This window comes from Larimichthys crocea, chromosome X (assembly GCF_000972845.2).
Source record: "Larimichthys crocea isolate SSNF chromosome X, L_crocea_2.0, whole genome shotgun sequence".
NCBI lineage: Eukaryota > Metazoa > Chordata > Actinopteri > Sciaenidae > Larimichthys > Larimichthys crocea.
The window spans coordinates 31491791-31512195 of record NC_040020.1 but is presented as its reverse complement, the minus strand read 5'-3'; the positions used below and the strand labels follow the sequence as shown (position 1 = coordinate 31512195).

General features: G+C 40.9%; 1 protein-coding gene across 2 annotated transcripts in view; it reads left to right on the top strand.

The window, feature by feature from the left end:
- The window catches only part of cacna1ab (calcium channel, voltage-dependent, P/Q type, alpha 1A subunit, b), a 166818-nt gene that overhangs the window by 25439 nt on the left and 120974 nt on the right, over positions 1-20405 (top strand). Inside the window, exons 1-2 of one of the 2 annotated variants that reach the window (XM_027282431.1) lie at positions 17329-17738; positions 19668-19970. In XM_027282431.1, the coding sequence (XP_027138232.1) occupies positions 19669-19970 (302 nt within the window). In that variant the 5' untranslated portion in view covers positions 17329-17738; position 19668. Of the gene's footprint in view, positions 1-17328; positions 17739-19667; positions 19971-20405 lie in introns of those variants that run through there. The other variant, XM_027282430.1, reaches the window with a different exon arrangement.

Genomic DNA, 20405 nt, shown 5'->3' with positions numbered 1-20405 from the left:
CAGGGAGGGGATGCCTCAGTCAGAAACTTGACGTTTTTCTTTTTTTCAAGCGAAACTTCACGAGTATTTCGTGGGCGTCTCTTGGAGTCTGAGATGATTATTGCAGAAGCTGGGTGTGTTCGTTTTGTTGTGTCAGCCTGGATGGCCAGCCGCAGCAGTGGCCAACACAGTCAGCCTATCAATTAGCTAATAGTCTTAGTCACAGCTATCTTCCTGTAATGACACAGCCATTTCTCTGCTTGCAGAAAAGGCCTCGTTGGATGGTTGTGTATTTAGGGGTTTGGCTGCACAGCATGGAGATAATGGCAGTGGTGGAGATTTGGGGAGTCTTTTTTTTCTCACTCACATTGCAAATAAAAGCAATTAGTAGAATGCAATTCACCATCTAAAGCAGCAAAGTTTTAGCCTTCATAGAGGTTCGTTTTCGCTTCTGGGTTTAATTATTTTATAACATCATGTGAGTGTATTGTTGCTTAGTTGGTGAGTTTGAAATAAAAGACATTAGAGTTTTCCATCAATATAGAAAACAGCATAGTAGCTTAAAAGTGGGATAAGCGATTCTAGGATGCTTCTCCTCACGGTCCGCTAGCTTTCCACTCTGTGTATGCACTAGAAGAAAATATAGAGTGGTTGTACACAGCCCTGTCTCTGTAAATGGGAAACTCAGAGCCAAACACTAACTTCCATTCCAGCCAGGATTTGTGTTTTTGTATAACATTAATGTCCACTGTCCACTGACATTCAGCTTACAACCCAGGTTCCAAAAATGGGTTAAAGCTATGTAAAACATACAAAAAAAAAAAAGATTATGAACGAGTAATGATTTGCAAATCCTTTTTGACCTATTTTCCAATTGAAATTATTATTGTTCTGTAAATATAGATATATTCTGAATTTGATGCCTGCAACAAGTTCCAAAAAAGTTGAGACAGGACAAGGTTCACCACAAAAAGCACAAATTATAAATCTTAGTGGCAGAGATCATCCCAAAAAAAAGTACTTTCTTAAATGGTTAGGCAAATGTTTGTTGCAAAAAATAAAATAATGCAACACAATGTAAAACTTTATGTTGCAAAACTTGCTGTTGCATTCAAGTATTGACAAAACTACACTTCATAGCCTAAAATTGACTGACCGCTATTTTCTGCTAACATCCCACACGTATCTGATAGTATTAAAGATGCACTGCAGACATGTTTTAATGCATACAAAAACACATTTTCAACGTTAAAGGTCCAGTATGTAAGATTTAGGGTGCTGTTTTCATAAAGTGTATAAACACTTGAAAATAAGAATCACCATGTTCACCATCTTGAATGAGCCTTTTATGTCTATAGATGCTGTGGGTCCCCTGCAGTGAGTCCACCATGTTGAACCGCCGTGTTTCTACAGTAGCCCAGGACAGACAAACTACACACTGGCTTAGTGTCAGCTTTATTTCAGGACGGAGAGGGTGAGGCGAGGGGAATGCAATGCAGTAACTACACTGCTGGATGCCAGGAAGCAAGATGGTAGGATGAGTGTCTCAGTTTACTGCTCCCTGTAGAGTCAACTAGTGAATGTTTATGAAGGGAATAATGAATGAGTGAGCAAGGGAGTACTTCTTCCTGATTGGTTCAAGGGTGACTGCATCATTTGTGGTAGATGACATTCTGTTTTTCTTAAGAGCTCTTTACACTCTTTCTCTCTCTGTCTCTCTCCAGCTGTCACTCAGGGTCGCCTGCTCTGTGTGATTGGCTGGCTGCCAGCCACTCCCGTTTAGAGAGAGGGCACCGCCTCACCCTTCATGCCTCAGCTTTTTCTCAATGAAACCTTTACACTGGGGACATTAATGGCGTGCGCACACACACACACACACACTTGCATTATACTTGCGTGATATATTGACTTAGTAAATGAGTTTAAACTTTAAATGGCTTTTAAGCCCATTAAAGCTGCACTCAGCCAGATTTTTATGTAAAAATCCACCTGTCTTCTTACTTAAAATGAATTATGTCTGCAGCACACAGTTTGCCACATTAAGATTATACAATCCAAATTGTCTCCTAAATAAGTTAAGATCACAAGCAATGGTTCATCCTGTTCACTCCCTTTTAATAACCACCCAGATGCATGAACAAAGCCTGCAGAACTTGGACTTGTTGCCAAATTCCCCCAAAAACAATTGATACGATTCCCTTTATAAACACCACTTCCTGCTGCTGACTGTCTGTTCCATTTTATATCCTACGTCTGTGTTCTAAAAATGTTTTGGATGAAATTTAATTAATGCATCATGTTTAATTTTATATCGCCAAGGCTAATTCAGAAGTTTAGGATGACGTATCCATTATTTGCAAACAGTATACTGTATATCTTCTTAAATTTGTAGCTGTAAAATACACAGCAGTGTCTCCCAAACTCGCCATTCTGCTTCCAGGTTATATTGTACAGCCACAAACATGCTGTACTGTAGGAATACCAACCATATATTCATCAGTAATAAATATTCAACATATTTTCATGATATGTATGATTCATCCTAGTGAAAAGTACAACAAGCTCATGCTAGTTGACAATAAGTGTCAAGAGACACTTGTTAAAGTGTTGTAACAGGGAAGCAGAGGAATGGAAATAAATAAAGAAATGAGGATGCAGAAAGAACAGGGACACAGTGCCATGGGTGCAGAGTGAATATTAGACTAAAACAAAAGGCAAACTTTGGGAGAGGAGAAGAAAATTAGAAGTAAACAAACAGGTGAGAGACAAGCAGATGAATGAAGAGGGAGAAATATGGGGGCAATAAAGGAGGGACGAGGAGGAAGGGAGGGAGGTAAATGTGATATGAGACTATAGGAGGAGAAGTGAGTCAGAGAAACAAAGGACACTGGAAGAGATGAATAAAGGTGGAGGAGGACGGGAGGGAAGAAGGGAGAGATAAGGAGGCAGGGAATGAGGAAGAAATAGATGCAAGGAGGAGGGAGGAACAGCGAGGGAGTGTGAAAAGGAGAGGTTGAAGAGGAAGGGAAGAAAGAGGCACATGAAGGTAAGAAGGGGTAAAAGAGGAATAATAAGGGATGACGGAAGGAGTTAAGTAGGGAGGAAAAGGAAGGTAGAATGAAATGTAAGAGTAGAAGTGGGAAAGAAATGAGAAAGGAGGGATGGAGATAAAGGGATGAACAAGAGGAGAGATGTGATGATACAATGATGGAGAGAAAATGGAGAGGAGAAGGTAGATGAGAAGAACAGAAGGAGGGAGGAGATTTATAGAGAGCAGATTTATCCAGTCGCTTTATCACTGCCTGGTTTACCTCTGTGTCCTGGTCTACTTAGAGTACACACACACACACACACACACACACACACACACACACACACACACACACACACACACACACACACACACATTGTTGTACTTATGAGGACCTTTGCTGCCTTAACATCCTCAGCCCTTCACTATCACAGCTACATGTGTAATACAAAACTTTACCTGATTCAGAAGCCTAAATGTATCCTGAGAGGGTCATTATGGAGTATTACAACTTTGTAGTATAATTTCTATCAGTTATGGTTAAAGTTAAATGAGAGTTTCACTGATTGCACATCAAAGCCTGTTGTCTGATAACTTGCCTCACGTGATGTAATTTGAGTCAATGTTAGTTGGTGCTGAAGACTACAGGTTTGGTGTTATGCCGTGTTCACATGAAATGCAGAGTGAATTTTTGCCTTGTGTTACTCGAGCAAGTGATAATCTAGTTTACAACAGTGGTACGAGACAAAAATAAACAGATTTTGCTGCAATTTAATTGTTATAATCAAACCAAAAGGATGCCTAAATAATGACATCATAATGCAGATTTGTAAGACGTCTGAGTTAATGCTTTCTCAGGTCTGTTGAAGTGACTTTATATGTAATTGTGCTGAATATAAAATCTGCTTATTGTTTGTGTAAACACACCAGAATGAAGTGAGCTTATTGGGCACTACTGGCATAACACACCTGAATCTGACCATCATCATCATTTGACAAAGAAGAAGAATGCGTGGAATGGACAATATCTTTTGAATGTTATTGGAGTGATGCGTTAATTGGTGTGGCGGTCTTTTCATAGTCATAGTTTCATAAGTCTAAAGCCAAATTTATTTCTCAGGTGATTGTCCGATAAACACTCTTTGCAATTTAAAACACTGACTGATCTGTCTGGTCGCCTGACTGCCCCAAGTTGACCTTAATGATGTTGCCATGGTGAAATGATGGTCAAAACTATATAAAAAAAATAAGAACCAAGTTGTCATAAACCAGAATTTAAAGAATCACACACACATACAGTCTGCAAACAAAACACACAAAATACACTTAAACACATGCAAATGAGTTTAGAGGTATGAAATATATACGCAAAGTATTGAAAGGCTAAAACTAACACACATACTAACACACTTTACAACACACCCCCGACATCGGGAATGTAACACACACATTCACACAGCATAGTAAGCACATATATACACTCAGGCTGTTCAGAGAAAACAGGCTTCAACACCCCCTTCATATCTCTCCTCCTCCTCCTTGCCCTCTCACTATCTCTCTTTGTGTCCCTGTTCTCCTCCTTTTCACCTTCCTCCACCTCCTTATCTCTCCCTTTCAATCGCTTGCTCGCTCCTCTCCTCGTCTCCTTTTTGTCATTTCGCTATCTCTTTTCTCTCACTTCCTATCTGACCTTATTTCCTGCCTCCTCTCCATCTCCCTTTCTCCACCGTACCCTCTCTTTACCATCCTCTCTGCTGCTTTTCATCACATTTTTAGCTCCTCACCTTTTGTTTTTGTCCTCTTTTGGTCACTTGTCTCCTCAGTCCCCCTACTTTTCTTATTTCTCCTTTCACTGCTCTGTCCTTTGAAACTTTCTTTGGCTTTCATCATGTTCTCATCTTCCTTTCCCTTTTTGCCCTTAATTCTTAATCTCCTGTGGTTTTCACCCCCTTCTTAATTCTCTATCTTTACTTTCCTTCATTTTGTCTGTCCTCTTGGCTTTCCTTTTTCCTCTAACTCAGAATTCAGAGGAAGTATTAAAAGTGTACATATGTGCTTCTGGCAAAGATGAGTTTTATTTATTTTTAGTTTCAGTCTCTTCCGGTCTTTGCTGACAATGCTTGTAATAGCCAGTAATTTATTTTTCTACCATTCTTTTTCTGTTACCAGTCCCACCATGCATTTGGTGGAAGGCAGGGAAACCACCTGGAGAGACGAAAGTTCAGTCCAACACACAGTACCAAAAATAAGCAAACAGTCACATTGCTCTCCAGCCCACCTGGTCGAGCTTTATTTGAGCATACCCGAGTTGGGAATTGAACCTCGTTCCTCGTTCTTCATGCTCCTCGCTAGATTTATTGCAGGATATATGCATCTGTACTTCTTGAGGATACAGTGCTAAACACACAGTGCTGCTCTTGAACCCGCTACCCATGGATGATGGCTAGTTTGCAGGGGAGCATTGCAAATAAGACTATAGGAGCAAATAATTGTATTAATTGGATTGTAGTAGGGGGTTTTGTGCAGCCACTCTTGAGTGTCAGGCACCAGCCTAATATAATTTGTACTGTACAAACTATAGTGATTTAAGAGAGCTCATTTTTTTGTGAGAATATATATACCATATACTCAGATAATCAAAGACTGGAATTTAATTTTGACGTGTTTAAGTTTTCTAACTTTGTAACTTTGTCTCTAGTAATTCTTCCTTGGTTTCTCCAGACCTTTATAGTAAATGGTTTTGTCAGAGATTTATGAATTTTCTTGTAAACTATAAATTGTTTAAGTCGCTTCTGTATTTTTTTGACTTTTTTATGGTTTCAAAAAGTATAAGCAGCACTGTGGTTGTGGCTTACAGAAATGTATGTTGTCTTGTAAACCCTTTTGAGCTAGGCATAGTTATACGTACATAGTAGTTATGTGACATATTAATAAAAGCTTTATTCATTCATGCATTAATATCCGATTAAGGCAATCCATGTCTGATGAACCTAGCGAGTTAAATGTTGTGGTTGGGGTGGTAGGTGGGCTTGTGTAGTATCTGGCTTTTGTGAAGTAAACCATGCACCCTTCACAGACATGCAACCTACCACAGTAGTCGTGTGTAGTAAGGAATCATTTTTGAAGACTTTGAATCAGTCAAACAAACAGGAGTTACATAAATATGTGTACACTGTATTTGAGGTGATTTGGGCTGTTCAAACATCATTTTGTCACAGGAATGAAAACTGATGTGTATATGGTATAAGGTAAATGTACATTAAGTTAACTAGTTATGATCATCTTACTCCTTTGGTTGTTGCATCACTGTTTTCAGAAAAAGGGTCGGAGCTCAACAGACCTTGTTGTGACTTCAGCATCTTAAATGTGCACAGATGACATTTCTGTCCTGGGCAAATTGGGACTTCCACAGAGCTATGGGTACACTTTAACGTCAAGAAAAGAAAAATTGCTCAAAATACTACTGAGATCATCATTGCTTTGTCCTACTTTTTTCGCAGGTGGAATATGTCTGTGGCCAAGAATCTGTTGTTAATTGTTTAACAGGTTTAACATATTCATTGCACATGGGATATGGGAAGAAGGTGACTGTAGGTGACTGCCGATTTCAGGGTAGAACATCTTAAAGATAATCATTAATCAGATATTCAGGTCATTTTTTACTGTATGCACGTGAGGCCTTTAGTTTTTGCAATTTTTATTTTTACAATGATACAGCAGCATGATCTGTTTCCTAGATTGTCCATGTTTTTATATCAGTTGGTCTCTCTTGTTTATCATGTACTAAAGTAGAATCTCTCAGGCTAGACTGTAGCAATGTGCGTGATTAGTCTCTGTTAGCGTTAGTTCTGTACGCAACATTCAGTGAACTGCAGTTAGTATCCACAAGCGAGCATCATAACGAGAATATCTATAGTAAATCATGTTCAGCTAATGAAATAGTTAATAAATAAATAACCTATTAAACTCTGTATCTCACACAAATGACAGAACTTATTTTGAACAAGAAAATTATGCGTTAGGGGATAAAAACAATGGATCTTAGCATCGTCCTGACTGCTCTTTAATCCGTCAAGAGTTTTGGGAGTCATAATTCACTTACTCACAGTGAGGAGCAGCAGTTCCCACACTCCAGCCTCTTTGAAATGACTAATCACCCAGTTACATATCATCTAGAGTAACCGTAGGAACAGTAATAATAGTATGAGGAATTTTAGGAGGACTGACGACAGACTGCGGGTCTGCATAAACTGCACGATGGGAGGATATTTTAGGAAAATAATTAAATTTTGTTAAAATGTCAGTTAATTTTCTGTTTTGTTTTTGACTGCTCATTTGAAAAATGTCTCCACTCTCAGATTTAGGTAACTTTGTGTCATGACTTTTTTTTTAGTTTGTCGGAAACTAAATTTTGAGGGCTGTTTCCTGTTCCTCGTTTCTAAATGTTTCTGCACTCAGCTAGCTCTATTTTTAGCCTGGTCATTGTTTCTCCAGCAGAGCTCTCAACTGGCTCCAGCTCTGTTGCAGAGTCATTTTTACCATTAACCAAAAATTACTATTTGGAAAATAGACTCTCTAGAATAAAATCACACGGGTTAACCAAACAGAGCATATTTACTAGTCTTATTTGGGTTGATTCTCCTGTAAATTTAACATTTATCCAACTGGATGGCTATTACAGCCCCTCTGTGGGTATTAGACATCCTGAGACATATGGGCTTGACATGCCTGACTTGCCTTTCCGTTGGCTGTCCCTCAGTCTCTGGCAGGTTGCCACATATTGTGCTGCACTGAAATGAGCATTCTGGGTTTTCTGGGAAGGATTTTGGATCTTGGATTGGCCTGTAAGGGGTTTTATTTTATATTTATGGGTGATTTTAGGCAAGAATGCTTTATACTGTTCAGAATTTTTGCCAGGGGATAAAGTAATGGTTGTCTGTCTGTATAGACTCTCTCTCTGCCACTGCCACTCCCTGACATTATTAGTGAAGACTATATATATATATATATATATATATATATAGTTGGATATCATTATTATGTTGCACTTTTTGGTGAAAACTGGCCTAATGTTAACACTAACGTACAACTAAATTGTCGTCTTTTGTAGAAGTTTGACCTTTCACATTGCTTTCTGCATAGTAATAACATAAAATGGAAGTACTTAGGAATTTTGGACAGAGCCTTCTGTGGTAGACCATCATCATATCTGACACATTTTGGCACTTGCGATTCTTTTCTGCTTCTCTTTCCAGTCATTTTTAATGATTTCCTATCCAAGATATTGGGCACCTAAACTCATTCGGTATTTAGCTGATTGAATTTATTTCTCCATTAGCTGGCTGAATCTCATGGGATAGTCAGAAGTGGAAGTAGGAAGTAATCACACCAGAGCCCATTGACACAGCGATATACAAACATCTTTACAGTATCAGAATTGGGGAGCGTTGCTTCCAACAATTTACAGCCTGACATTCACATCCCTGATTTGTTTCTTTCACATAAACGTTATAAAGAGTTTGCCATGTAGAAGTAAGAAAGTAGGCAGGATTTAAACTTCTCTATCACGCAAAGTGTTTTTTTTTTTCATTCCTCACACAATTGCATCAATTTGAATATACAATTGAGTGCAACACTATGGTAAGTGGGAAATGGACTGCACTTTCAGTATATGGCACTTTTATACCTTAATCGACAAAGGGATTTACAAATTTACAAAGTGGAGCTGCCATGCAAGGTGCTGGCCTGCTTATCAGGAGCAACTTGGGGTTTATTGTCTTGTGTTGCCCGAAGACACAGCACGTGGAGAGGAGTTGAGGTTTGGACCACCAACTCACTGCACCCCGCCCCACAGCTGCTATGAATCTTTGAGTAAAAAACCCCATTTGAATGGGCTCACACCATATCACTGCCCTCTTGATGAATACTGGCATTTCAGAACAGCTATAGACACTTTTGCCTTCATACATAGTTAGACAACACGTTGCGCTTATTAGTTTGGACGATACCCCGGGCTTTACTTTTGCCATCTAATTGGATGGCAAACCTTTTTGGCATCACAAACTGTTGACTCACTGCAGCGGTAATGTTACTTTTATAGTTACAGTGACATCCACTCATTTTCACAAGTTGACATTGTATAAAAGGTCATTCTTTACCTTGGAAATAGTAGTTTGACAAACAAAAACAAATTGTTGTTGTCAATTTTCAAGATTCACTTTTCGGCTAGTACAACCAAGAGCTTTCAACTGCATCTCATTGTGTCCACCTGTGATCTATCTCTCCATCTATGGTTAGAGTGTAAGGTCATTCAAAATAGCGTCTTGCATGTGTGTGTGATGCTGTGATTGGTTTTGCTGTGGTGTTCACAGGCAGCTGATATCATTTTTGAATTTCCCAAGTTTAAACCACTCCAGAGAGATAGATATTCCTAAATGTGTAACTACAGGCAATAAATATTCATATAAAATAATTGGCTTTAATATTATGTCTAGATAATTCAGTACTATTATACTGTACTGTCACTGGGCAGGTGTTTGTACTCTAGGTGATCTACTCTCAGTAGCGTTGTGATGCATGCCATTAAAAAATATAAAAAGTCTTCTTCTCTTTCACAGTCAGTTTCTCCATCTCTCATCTCAGTCGTCCTTTTTTCCTTTTCTCCCTCCCTCCCTCCCTCCTACTTCCTTATTTTCTTTCTTTCTTTTTATCCGTCCTATAGTGCTGATTCTTTGACTAGAATGCTTACTCCACACACCAGAGCTGGGCCCATTAGCTGAGACCAGCACACTCCTCGTCCTTCTCCTCCTCCGCTTTCTCCCCCCTGCACTCCTCCTCTCCACTTCCATTAACCAGCCAATCAATTAATACAGGTTGAGTCGGCGTGAGAACGAGCCAAAAAAAGAGCAATCCTCTAATTAGCTTGGACGCTACATCAGCTCGCTATATCTCTCTGCCTGTCTGCATAAACCCCCTCCACTGCTATTCTTTCTCTCTCTCACACACACACACACTTCCCATAATGATCATGAGCATTGAAAGCAGAGTTTTCTGAATATACTCAGCACAAGCACACAGACACGGGCTCTTAAGTTCAAAGAAGCATCATGTGACCAAATGTTACATAAATGCTTATTCTCGCCTGCCACATGGAGTCCAATAAAACACAGCTAGTCAACGTTGTCAGTGAAGCCTTGTTTAAGTATTAGGTGTGTGTGTCTCGTAGAATAGCAGTCAATATCAAACAAAAATCAAATTTGTCATGTTCTCAATGGCAAAATGGTAGATGTGTGACCAAAATGAAGCATTGTACTGCGCTTCGACTGCTGCAGACAACCTCAGTCCGTGTGAGAAAGACACCAGAGCAGAGGTAATCAGTCATGTGATCAGAATTTTGTCCTTATAACCATGCATGTCTAAAGATATGCAGTGTAATATTTGGCAGCCGTTTGGTAGAACAGCCAGAACACATGCGTTGTTTTCAATACCACCAGCCTCTGTGCTGCCACAGTTACATAAATACACTTTTTATTTCAGCAAGCTAGATATCCAGAAAATAAATGTGAACTGGAAGTTTGAAATCAAAAAAGGAGAAGAATAGAATAATCAGTCAGAGCTGTAATTTTATTCTTCAGCATGGATATGGAGTTAATGTAAAATATAAACAGGCAGATTGGGTCATCTGCAAACAATCCACTAGTCTTGATCTAAACTGATGCCAAGAATAATACATGGAATCTAAAATTGGTACACAAATATGTTGGTCATAAGCATTATAGCAGCAATTAAAACCTTCTTGTTTTAAATTAAGCAAAATAATTTACTGGAAGATAATTTACACCTCACAGCAAGAAGGTTCCTGGTTTGAAGTTTGCATGGTTCTCTCCGGGAACTCGGGCTTCCTCCCACAGTCCAAAGACACAAACTTAATAGGTTAATTGGTGACTCTAAATTGGCCATAGGTGTAAATGTGAGTGTGAATGGTTGTTTGTCTCTATGTGCCCTGTATTTAGCTGGTGACTTGTCCAGGTTGTACCTCGCCTCTTGCCCAAAAGTCAGCTGGGATGGGCTCCAGCCCCACCGTGACCCTGATGAGGACAAGCGGTTACCGATGATGGAAAAATGTTTAGCCTGTACCTCAGAAATCTCATTTCTTTACTTTAACTTATTATATCAGTGATTATGATGCATTATGAAATTGTTATCATATATTACAACTATGAAAATTATAATACACTTTAATCCTTTACAAGAAATCTTAGTGAGTGACCATCAATTACTATACTTAATGATACTTAACCTTATCAAGTCATTTTAAAATGCTTCATAATGTGTTAAGTATATAATGCATTATAAGTATGTTTATAATACATTATAGACATCAACTTGCTTGTAACTTTAAAACTTGTGCGTGTCTGAATCTGTGCTCTCTCTCTCTCTCCTCACAGTGTTTACAGATCAAAGTTAATAATAATGAGGACGATGTCTAATATGCATTCCTGCCATAAATAATAAAGATTCAAGAATCTCTGGTGCACATGCAGATGTTCATACACTTCTTCAAAGAGAAAATAAGAAATATTTATTTCAGTGCATCCGTATGGAGAAAACTGGCCTTTAAGTAACCACATATCACCTTCAGGTCTTTTGTTCTGTTTTTAAAAACAGCATACAGGTCTTACCACTATCAATAGAGATGGATGAGAGTTCTATATTTTCTCTGATCTGTCCGTCAGAACAATGTATTTGGGTTTGCATGTTACACTTTTCATTGAGGTGACACCAGATTAATTTCTTTTGAAGAAATGTTAACAGTCACTTAGTAAATAAGTCAGAAACATTTATTTGTATACACAAGTCACAACATGCATTACAAGGGCAATATACAGGAAACAAGAACATTATCATGTTATTACAAAATGCAATACACAATAAAATAAAGAATGAATACACAAGATGCATAAATGAGACTGAACAAATACTTGTCTCAGCGGGTAAAGTGTTTAGCTACCCTTTAAAAGAATCCACATAATTAGTAGACCATAAAGTTTCTGTGCTGCCACCTCAAAAAGCTCAATCACCACAGGTCTTAAAGCTGGTGCATGGGACAGACAGCAAATTTAGCACATCTGACCTGAGAGAGGGGTGAGCAGGGGCCTGACTCTGCAATGCTCTGTGAATAAGTGTGAGAATTTCAAACTGGAGCCAGTGGAGAGATCTAAGTATAGGGGTAATGTGAGACCGTCTATTTGATCAAGAGAGGACTAGTGGTGATATTAGATCCACTGGAGTAAACATCAGTAATAATAGTAATACTTGGTGGTGCCAAATGTTTTTTACACCTTCAGGTCCATTTGTCTCCTCCTTCTCCACTGCTTCACCTCTTCATGCTGATTAAGAGGAGTTGAGTTGAACTCATTTCTTCCAGAAATGTTCCTTCGTTTTTCAAACCTTTCTGTATCCAGGGCAGGGTTTTGCTGATCATGCAGGCTGTTTTTTGTTTTTTTAATATCATCAGACCGCCTCATGTTCACTCAGTGATGCATTTACACCTGGATGTTTCCACGCACAACCACAATATTCTGCTGCTATCATTAGATAATCTCAGTTATAATAGAATATTTTGGAAGTGAGGGAACTTTTTACAACCTCCTGATTACCTCACTACTTCTCTCATATATAAATACTGCATCTGAAGGAATACCAGGACAAGTTTAAACAATACAACCAACAATAGCATAGTTATTTTTTAGTATTTTTTTATAGTTTTTATAGTGTAAACTACCTAGCAATATTTGTGATTGTAGTTTTATAAATGTAAAGTAATTTAAAGTACTAGCATTTAGTGGCATCTTGCTGTGTAGTTGCTGATTGTAACCCCCTTGTCTCACTCTTCTTTCTCGCTGTGAAAGACTACTGTGCTGCTGGCCACAAAATGGGGAAAAAAAACTTTTTAAACTGTTTAAACTCATTTTAGTTTATGGGCAGGGGCGGACTGGGGCAAAAAATCGGCACTGGCATTTTGGACCAGACCGGCCCACAACCAGCAAATTTTTTTATCGTGCGCCCTAGATGCCGCCTGGGATCAGTCTGTCGGACTCATGCGCCCCTCACGGAGACTGCGAACCTGGGCAGCCGCCCACATTGCCCATAGCTAGGACCGGCCCAACAGTGTGTTTGGGCTGTGTGATCTACTGGTTATATATATATATATATATATATATATATATATATCGGGACTTGTCGGCCCAAATAGCACGTCAGCCCACCGGGCAAATGCACGGTATGCCAGATTGCCAGTCTGTGCCTGTTTATGGGCCACATACAACCCAAATTGAGCATAAATGGGCCGGACCAGTAAAGCCATAACAACACCTCCAAACTTTTCCCTTTTACAGTTAACAAACCATTAATGTACAAAACATGAAACAGCCTTAAAATGTACAATTTGTCAACAATATGTCTTTTTTCTTCTTTATTCAGTCATTAGTCAGTACTGCCATTACTAGTGACAGACAAAATGTTAAGTCACGTGTATTTTGGAACTGAATAATATAGTGTTTACTTTTTATGTTGCTGGATGTTTGACACCCCTGGTTTAGTTTGTCTATTTCGAGCTACTGTAGAAGCATGTCAGTTCAACGTAGCAAACTTGCCGGTAGAGGACCCGCGTCATCTGTTGATATAAAGTCTCATTTTAAAGTAACAAAAACATATAAATTCTTATTTTCAGGTCATTATACACTAATAAAGAATATGCGTATTATATTCAATTTCTTCGACTTCTTAAAAGTCATATTCTGTAAATTGTACACATTTAGATATATCTTAATGCTCTTGCATTAAGATATATCTAAATTTGATGCATTATGAGTCAAGCTCCAATAACACTGGACACTACACTCCCCATAATTCAACTGTATTGCATCTTTTTGTTTTCAGACTCCCATCCCCAATTTATAGCACAGGCTTTAACAGAAAGAGCCTAAACTGGAGTTATTTCGATATTGCTTAGGGAGCTTATAAATAAAAAATAAATAAATAAATAAATAAATAAATAAATAAATAAATATATATATATATGCTCCCTAAGCAATATCTTTTTATACAATGGTATAAATAATGATATGTACTATAAGTGCCACGAAAAATCAACTCTTCAGCTCTATGCACCTTTTGAATGATTGTTTTCACTCATCTATTTGTATAATCAAGCTTTAAATCCATTCCAGCTAGTGTATTTTTGTGTCTACTTTACTCATTTTACTTAAATACTTAAATTTCAGCTATATTTACTGTAAGACGCAGCCATTAGAGAGTAAAAATAAAACTGCCATTTGACAAACTGCAGCCGCAGCAGTCAATGAGGAGAACGAGCTGTTGGCACTGGAAGCCTGGCACTCAGCTTCACTTCTGAAAAAGATGGTGGAGATCTTTTCTGTGGACCTAAATCTATCTGAATCCCCGCCGGTTAGAAGAAAATCCTAGGCTGCATTTAAGGGAACCACTTCATCTTGAAGTTAAATTCAATAAAATGAAAATCATGTTTACTGCCACTTCAAGTTCCTTATCATTTAGAAAACACAATTATTTACTTTGCGTAGAAAACTTGCCACCATTTCTACACAAAAGAAAATCTCATTTTAGAATTGACATTGCCAGTCCTAAGTGAATCATAATGTCTATTTTCATTTTTTTGAGTTGAACGTGAATTGGCTCTAATCCTGCTGTGTTGTCTCTCTCTCTCCCTCCTCTCATTCTCTACCTCTCAGACAGCTCTGTAGCTTTGGCCTGCTGAGTGAGATCAGAGAACAGAAAGGGAGGAGGAGGGGGTAACGGATGGGTGTGGGGGGTGCGTAGTTCCAAGGGGGAGGTGCCAGGGCTTCCTGCGGGGGTTGCCTGTGTGAACGCTCTCTGAATGACAATGCTGCGCATCAGGGCCTCAGCACGACTCCCTCAGCAGCAGCAGCAGCAGCAGCAGCAGCATACACACCCACCCACACACACTTGCGCGGAGAGAGCCTGGGAAAGCTGTATGGGCATACAGCAGCAGCGATAACAGAGGCATGTTAGTGCAAAAAAAAAAAAAGAAGAAATGAAAAGGAAATGGAAAGAAAGAGCAAAATGTCTCCAGCCTCCGTCCTCATTATCAATAAGTGATGGGGGCAGCTTGTCATCTCTGGCATCCGACCACCGCGTGGTTTCCCATGATCGCGCAAATCACAGGCAGGCTTGTCCAGCAGCAATAGCACCACCCCCACCCCACCATTTCTCCATCACCCACCCACCCACCTCTTCCCGACACTCACTTTCACTCTCTCTCCCATGCTGTCAGCGGGAACGGGCTTTTATCATGCCTCTTAGTAGCCACTATTCTACGGGAATCAGATGACGAGCAAATCCAGTGATGCACACACATTATGACGTTGAAAAGACATCTTTTAAATAATAGCATAGCTCTGGGATCACTACAGCAGGTGGGTTATACACAGTGTGTGACCTCAGGGTAACAGTAGAGCCCAGTCAGAGCTTTATTTGAGACAAATTACTCATAGTGCAAAAACAACTCAGTCATCTCCCATCTTGAGAAAATGTGTCTAGATAGATTTGAGACCAACAAAAAGGGGCCAAATAATGGATTTGACAGTGTAAGTGGAATTTATTTCAGCCACTTCATTTATGGAAAAGATCAGTTTTGTGTTTTTCCACTGCCCTTAACATATTTCTTGTAAATATATAAACAAAATAGCAAACAGACTCAGTTGGATATCTGAAAGGCTAAACCCTAACCAGGGAGAGAGTCAGAAATGTGAAAGGACATGTAAAATGGAAAAGAAATGGGTATAGGGAAGAATTTCTGCAAGGAAAGAGTGAACAAAGCATGATATGTATGCTTCATCAGGGTCACTCAGGTGAGGAGAAGCAATTATTGAAGAAGCAAGGTGCAAGGTTTTCCAGTTTTCCAAAAAAAAAAGCCCAATGTTGAGAACTTTGATTTGGTGTGGAGCAAACCATTTCCACCTTCCATAAAATGCCATTGTTTGATGAGCACCTGACTGAGTTAAACTGCAATGCAGAGGACTGATATGTTTCTTGACCTCAAAATAATGTTACATCACATTTATGTAACTGCCACACACTCCTTTTGTGTTCAATCTGTGGATTGACATTGCACACCACCAGGTTATTCCCTACCATGAAGTTTTGTAAGACTTTGTTGACTTCTACCACAGTTTGCCTTCAGATCCATCCTAAAACCCACCATATGGCTCACTTTTAATATTCCATTAGCTGATTTTAGAACCGAATCAGACCTCCAAATGATGGGTAGTTACCTGCCAAAGTAGTTGGTAGAGGAGACAAACAGTGAGCAGAACTCGCAAACACTTCTCAGCATTTAACAGATGGCCCGGAGGTACAGTAACCAACCCACCCTGATACACAATGTAGGTAACATCCTACAAAGCCATGCAGGTGGTGTACAGAGCTTTATACTCTTGTTTCAGCACCCTGGACAACGCCAAAAAGTCTTGGAAACATGTCAGTATCTGTTTCAGGACCAAGGACAGCGACAAAGTGCTAAAGTGACCAAACTTGGTGTTTTTAAAAAATATCTTTTAACTAAATTGTTCTTATTTTCATTATATAACTATAAATAAAAATATCTCAAATGATCTCACTTTGAAAGGGATTCTCTGGCCACTTTGCTGGCCATTTCCCATCATCACCACCACCACCTTCATTTTCCTTTTCTGGAAAGGTGACAGCTTGGTCGGTTTAGCCCAAGCAAACAGCTTGCTGAATTGCATCAAAGACGGCTCAGATGCCAGAGCCAGAATGACAGACGGCTTGGAGGAGAAGGGAGGAATGAAGGGAGATAAAGCCTCTTTCAAATTGTCCTCAAAATAACAGTATGTCCTCAAAAAAATATATAAATAAATAAACACAGCACTCCAAACTCTCCCAACTCTCCTCCTGGCTGCGCAGATGAAATGTTGGTCCAACTTAGTTTATTGGCAACATCTTTTTTTCATACATTCATCAGTTGAGAAAATTCAAGAAAAAACCCTTTCGGAAGTCCACAATGAGCTCGAAATCACATGTTTGAGCTGAACACAAGGCAGTTTTTCTTATGCTTTCCCAAGGAATCCTATTTGAGCAGAATCTGATTGTCAGATTTGTCCAGATACAGGATTGCATAACTATGAATACTGCTAGATGGGGGATGAAAGTGGGGACAATAGAACTATTGATCAAAAATAATCATCTGTACACACTGTAAAACAGATACTGAAATCACACAGATCTCCCCCAAAGTCATGTGGAGATCCAAAGTGGCCCGTGAATCACACTCGTACTGTAATCCATCCATTCATTTACAATTTCTTGTATATGCCCAACCTCTCACACCCCCTCCGCTTCCTCCACCCTCCACCCACCCTGCTCATGGCACAGCCTTCTGTTTAGCCTGGTGGGTTTGAGTAAACAGTGAAAGGGGCGAATTGGACTGTGCTGTTGGTGCTTTTGACACTTGGCGATCATGAGTGGAAGCCGTGAGCGGAATCTCTTCAAGGGGCCTCACTTCACTAAACCCATCAGCTATGGGAAGTCCATCGCTTGCGTCCAGTGTCATTGGTGACGAGCTTTGTTTTTTTTGGTCAAACCAGCTGATTAATGAGTAAAGAAATGAAAAACTAGTAGAGTAGATCACCAAACTGTAAGCTCACAGGTAACACAAGAATGTTTATGATGTTTATTATTTATTTTTAAAAGAATTAGAAGATTACATTGAGAGTAACTATTGGTAGCGAGTTACCGCACCTTGCCATACCCAACTGACATACATAGTCGTGCGCTATGGGGAGTGGGTTGGAGTGGGGGAGGCTCCGGGGAGGCGCTGTGCGTCGTGCGCTGCTAGGCTTGGCCACGGATCTGCGCGCGGCGCTCGGTTCCCGTTAGACTGATCAGATGCTCAGTGCGCGGCTCAAACCCGACGGCTGACTGGACGCAGGAGAGCGCGAGAGGCGCTCCACTCGTCGGGTTACTTCGTTTCCAAGGCTGATCTCCACGGGAATATACAGCCTCCAGACCCAACTGCGTGTTGGTTCACGTCCCCCTGGGGGGTCGAGGGAGGAAAGAGGAAAAAAAAAACAGAGAGAGGGAGGGATAGGGAGAGAGAGCTAGAGATAGAGAGAGGGAGAAGAATCGCTGGACTTGCTGTAGCTCTGCGGGGTTGGCCGCCTCTCTCTGGTTCGGGGAGCCTCGGGGGCGATGCTGCTGGGCGGGGATGGTGCACGGTTTCTGCCCGGTGGCGGAGGAGAAGATGCGAGCCGCTGCTACAACACACCCGCACCGCCGCCGTCGTATTTTCAGAACAAGAATTGATGATGGTGATGATGCTGCCTCCCCCAGTGGTCTTTTTCTGCTCCTCCGGATCCTACTCGTCCGGGATTCTTGTTCTCCCAGCCTTGGATTATAGATGATTGTCGTGGACATTATTTTTCTTTCAAACTTCATCAACTAATTTTTTTTCGGAGGGAAGTGGGGGAAGATATAAAATTGGTAGATTGAGGACCGGTGTATTTTCGTCTCCAAGTGCGCGCAATCACGCCCAAAATCAGTGACCGACGCCTTGGTGAGGAGGAGGAGGGGGAGGAGGAGGAGGAGGGGGGATGCCGCACCGTCCATCACCAAATATCAACAAATGTCACCAGGCTCGGATTTCGGGGAAGTCCCCCTCGGTTGGCGTTTGTGTGTAACCCGAGTGGCGTGGTGGCAGTGAGAGGTGGCAGCAGGGATATCTGCCGTGCCAAACATCAAACATTGCGGATATATGGCACAAGAATAAATGAATTATTAAAGATTGTACTCTTATCTATTTCTATTTTTATCTCGCGGAAAAAAAGGGGACCTGGGGAGGGGGAAAAAAAAAGACAACTGCAGATCCTGTCAAGATGCACTAGGCTGTTGAGAGAGGAAAAAAAGACGCAGTCTCCAGCAAGGGTAGCCTACTTAGTGGAGATGATTGCAATATTTATTTAAACGCACAGCTATGCATCCGTATCGCATGTATTTAGGGTGATCGATTTGTTTGCCTATTGAAATGCAAGAACCAGTTCACTCTTGGAGAGGTTTTCCCCCAACCAATAAGAGATATAAAAAAAGGGATGCCTTGCTTTTCGACGGAGGGAAAACGCGGATGCTCTGACAAGATCTAACATTTTTTTTGACAGTTTCCTCACCCGCCAATGAAACCAATCGTGTATTTATCTCCGTCAGCGAACTGATTTGCCAGAAATTACATAAACCCATCGCTCTATTTCCCATTCATATTCCAAACACACGATTAGAGACACCGTGCGCTTTCCCTCTCCCCTCCTCTCCCTCCCCTCTCTTCTTCTTCTCCTCCTCCTTCCCTCCCTCCCTCTCCACACACAAATGGAGGTATCTTCTCGGCGCTGAAGATCTGGGAAGGAGACACAGATAGATAGCAGGAGAAAGAGACAGAGAGAATAAGCCAGAGAAGGAACCGAACCGAACCCAACTCCATTCTGCATGTGTGTTTGGAGCCGAGGCTGATGGGGTGGTGGCATGTGGAGGTGTCACTCTGAGGTTTCCCCCCGGCTTCTTCCTAACCTCTGGCGTTTGGTGTCTGCAGAATGGCGCGTTTTGGAGACGAGCTACCCAACAGGTATGGAGGAGGAGGAGGAGGAGGTGGTGGTGGCGGTGGTGGCGGGGGTGCCGGCGGACAAGGGGGGCCCGGCCGCGGCGGCAGCAGGCAAGGGGGGCCCCCCGGAGCGCAGCGGATGTACAAGCAGTCGATGGCCCAGAGAGCCCGGACCATGGCCCTGTACAACCCCATACCCGTCCGGCAGAGCTGCCTAACGGTCAACCGCTCCCTCTTCCTCTTCAGCGAAGACAACCTGGTGAGGAAGTACGCCAAAAAGATCACCGAATGGCCATATCCTTTCATAAGTAATGCCGAGCAGACTGCCAAGGTACTGGGGTTGTGGTGTGTTTGCTGGAAGTGGTTGGCGAGGTGTGGCCTAGTGTGGTTTGGTGTTGAATTAGCCAACACCTGCAGGATGAAAGTTGTGGTTGTGGTGGTGTGTTTTTTAATGTGATGGCACTGTGTGATGTTTTTTTTTCTTTTTCTTTTGCTGTGTTGAGATGTTAGATGATGTGTTTTTTGGAGGTGTATGGGTTATGTTTGCATGTGTGTGTGTGTGTGTGTGTGTGTGGCTTTTTGCAGTGTGCTGTTTGATTTGATACATGACAGAATACATGAATCTCACTCTCACTGCTGTGTCCAACCCTGCTGGCCTCAGGCTCATCTGATAAAGCTGCCATTGATGGAATGAAAGATGATGTTGACGATGATGGCGGTTGTCGTGAC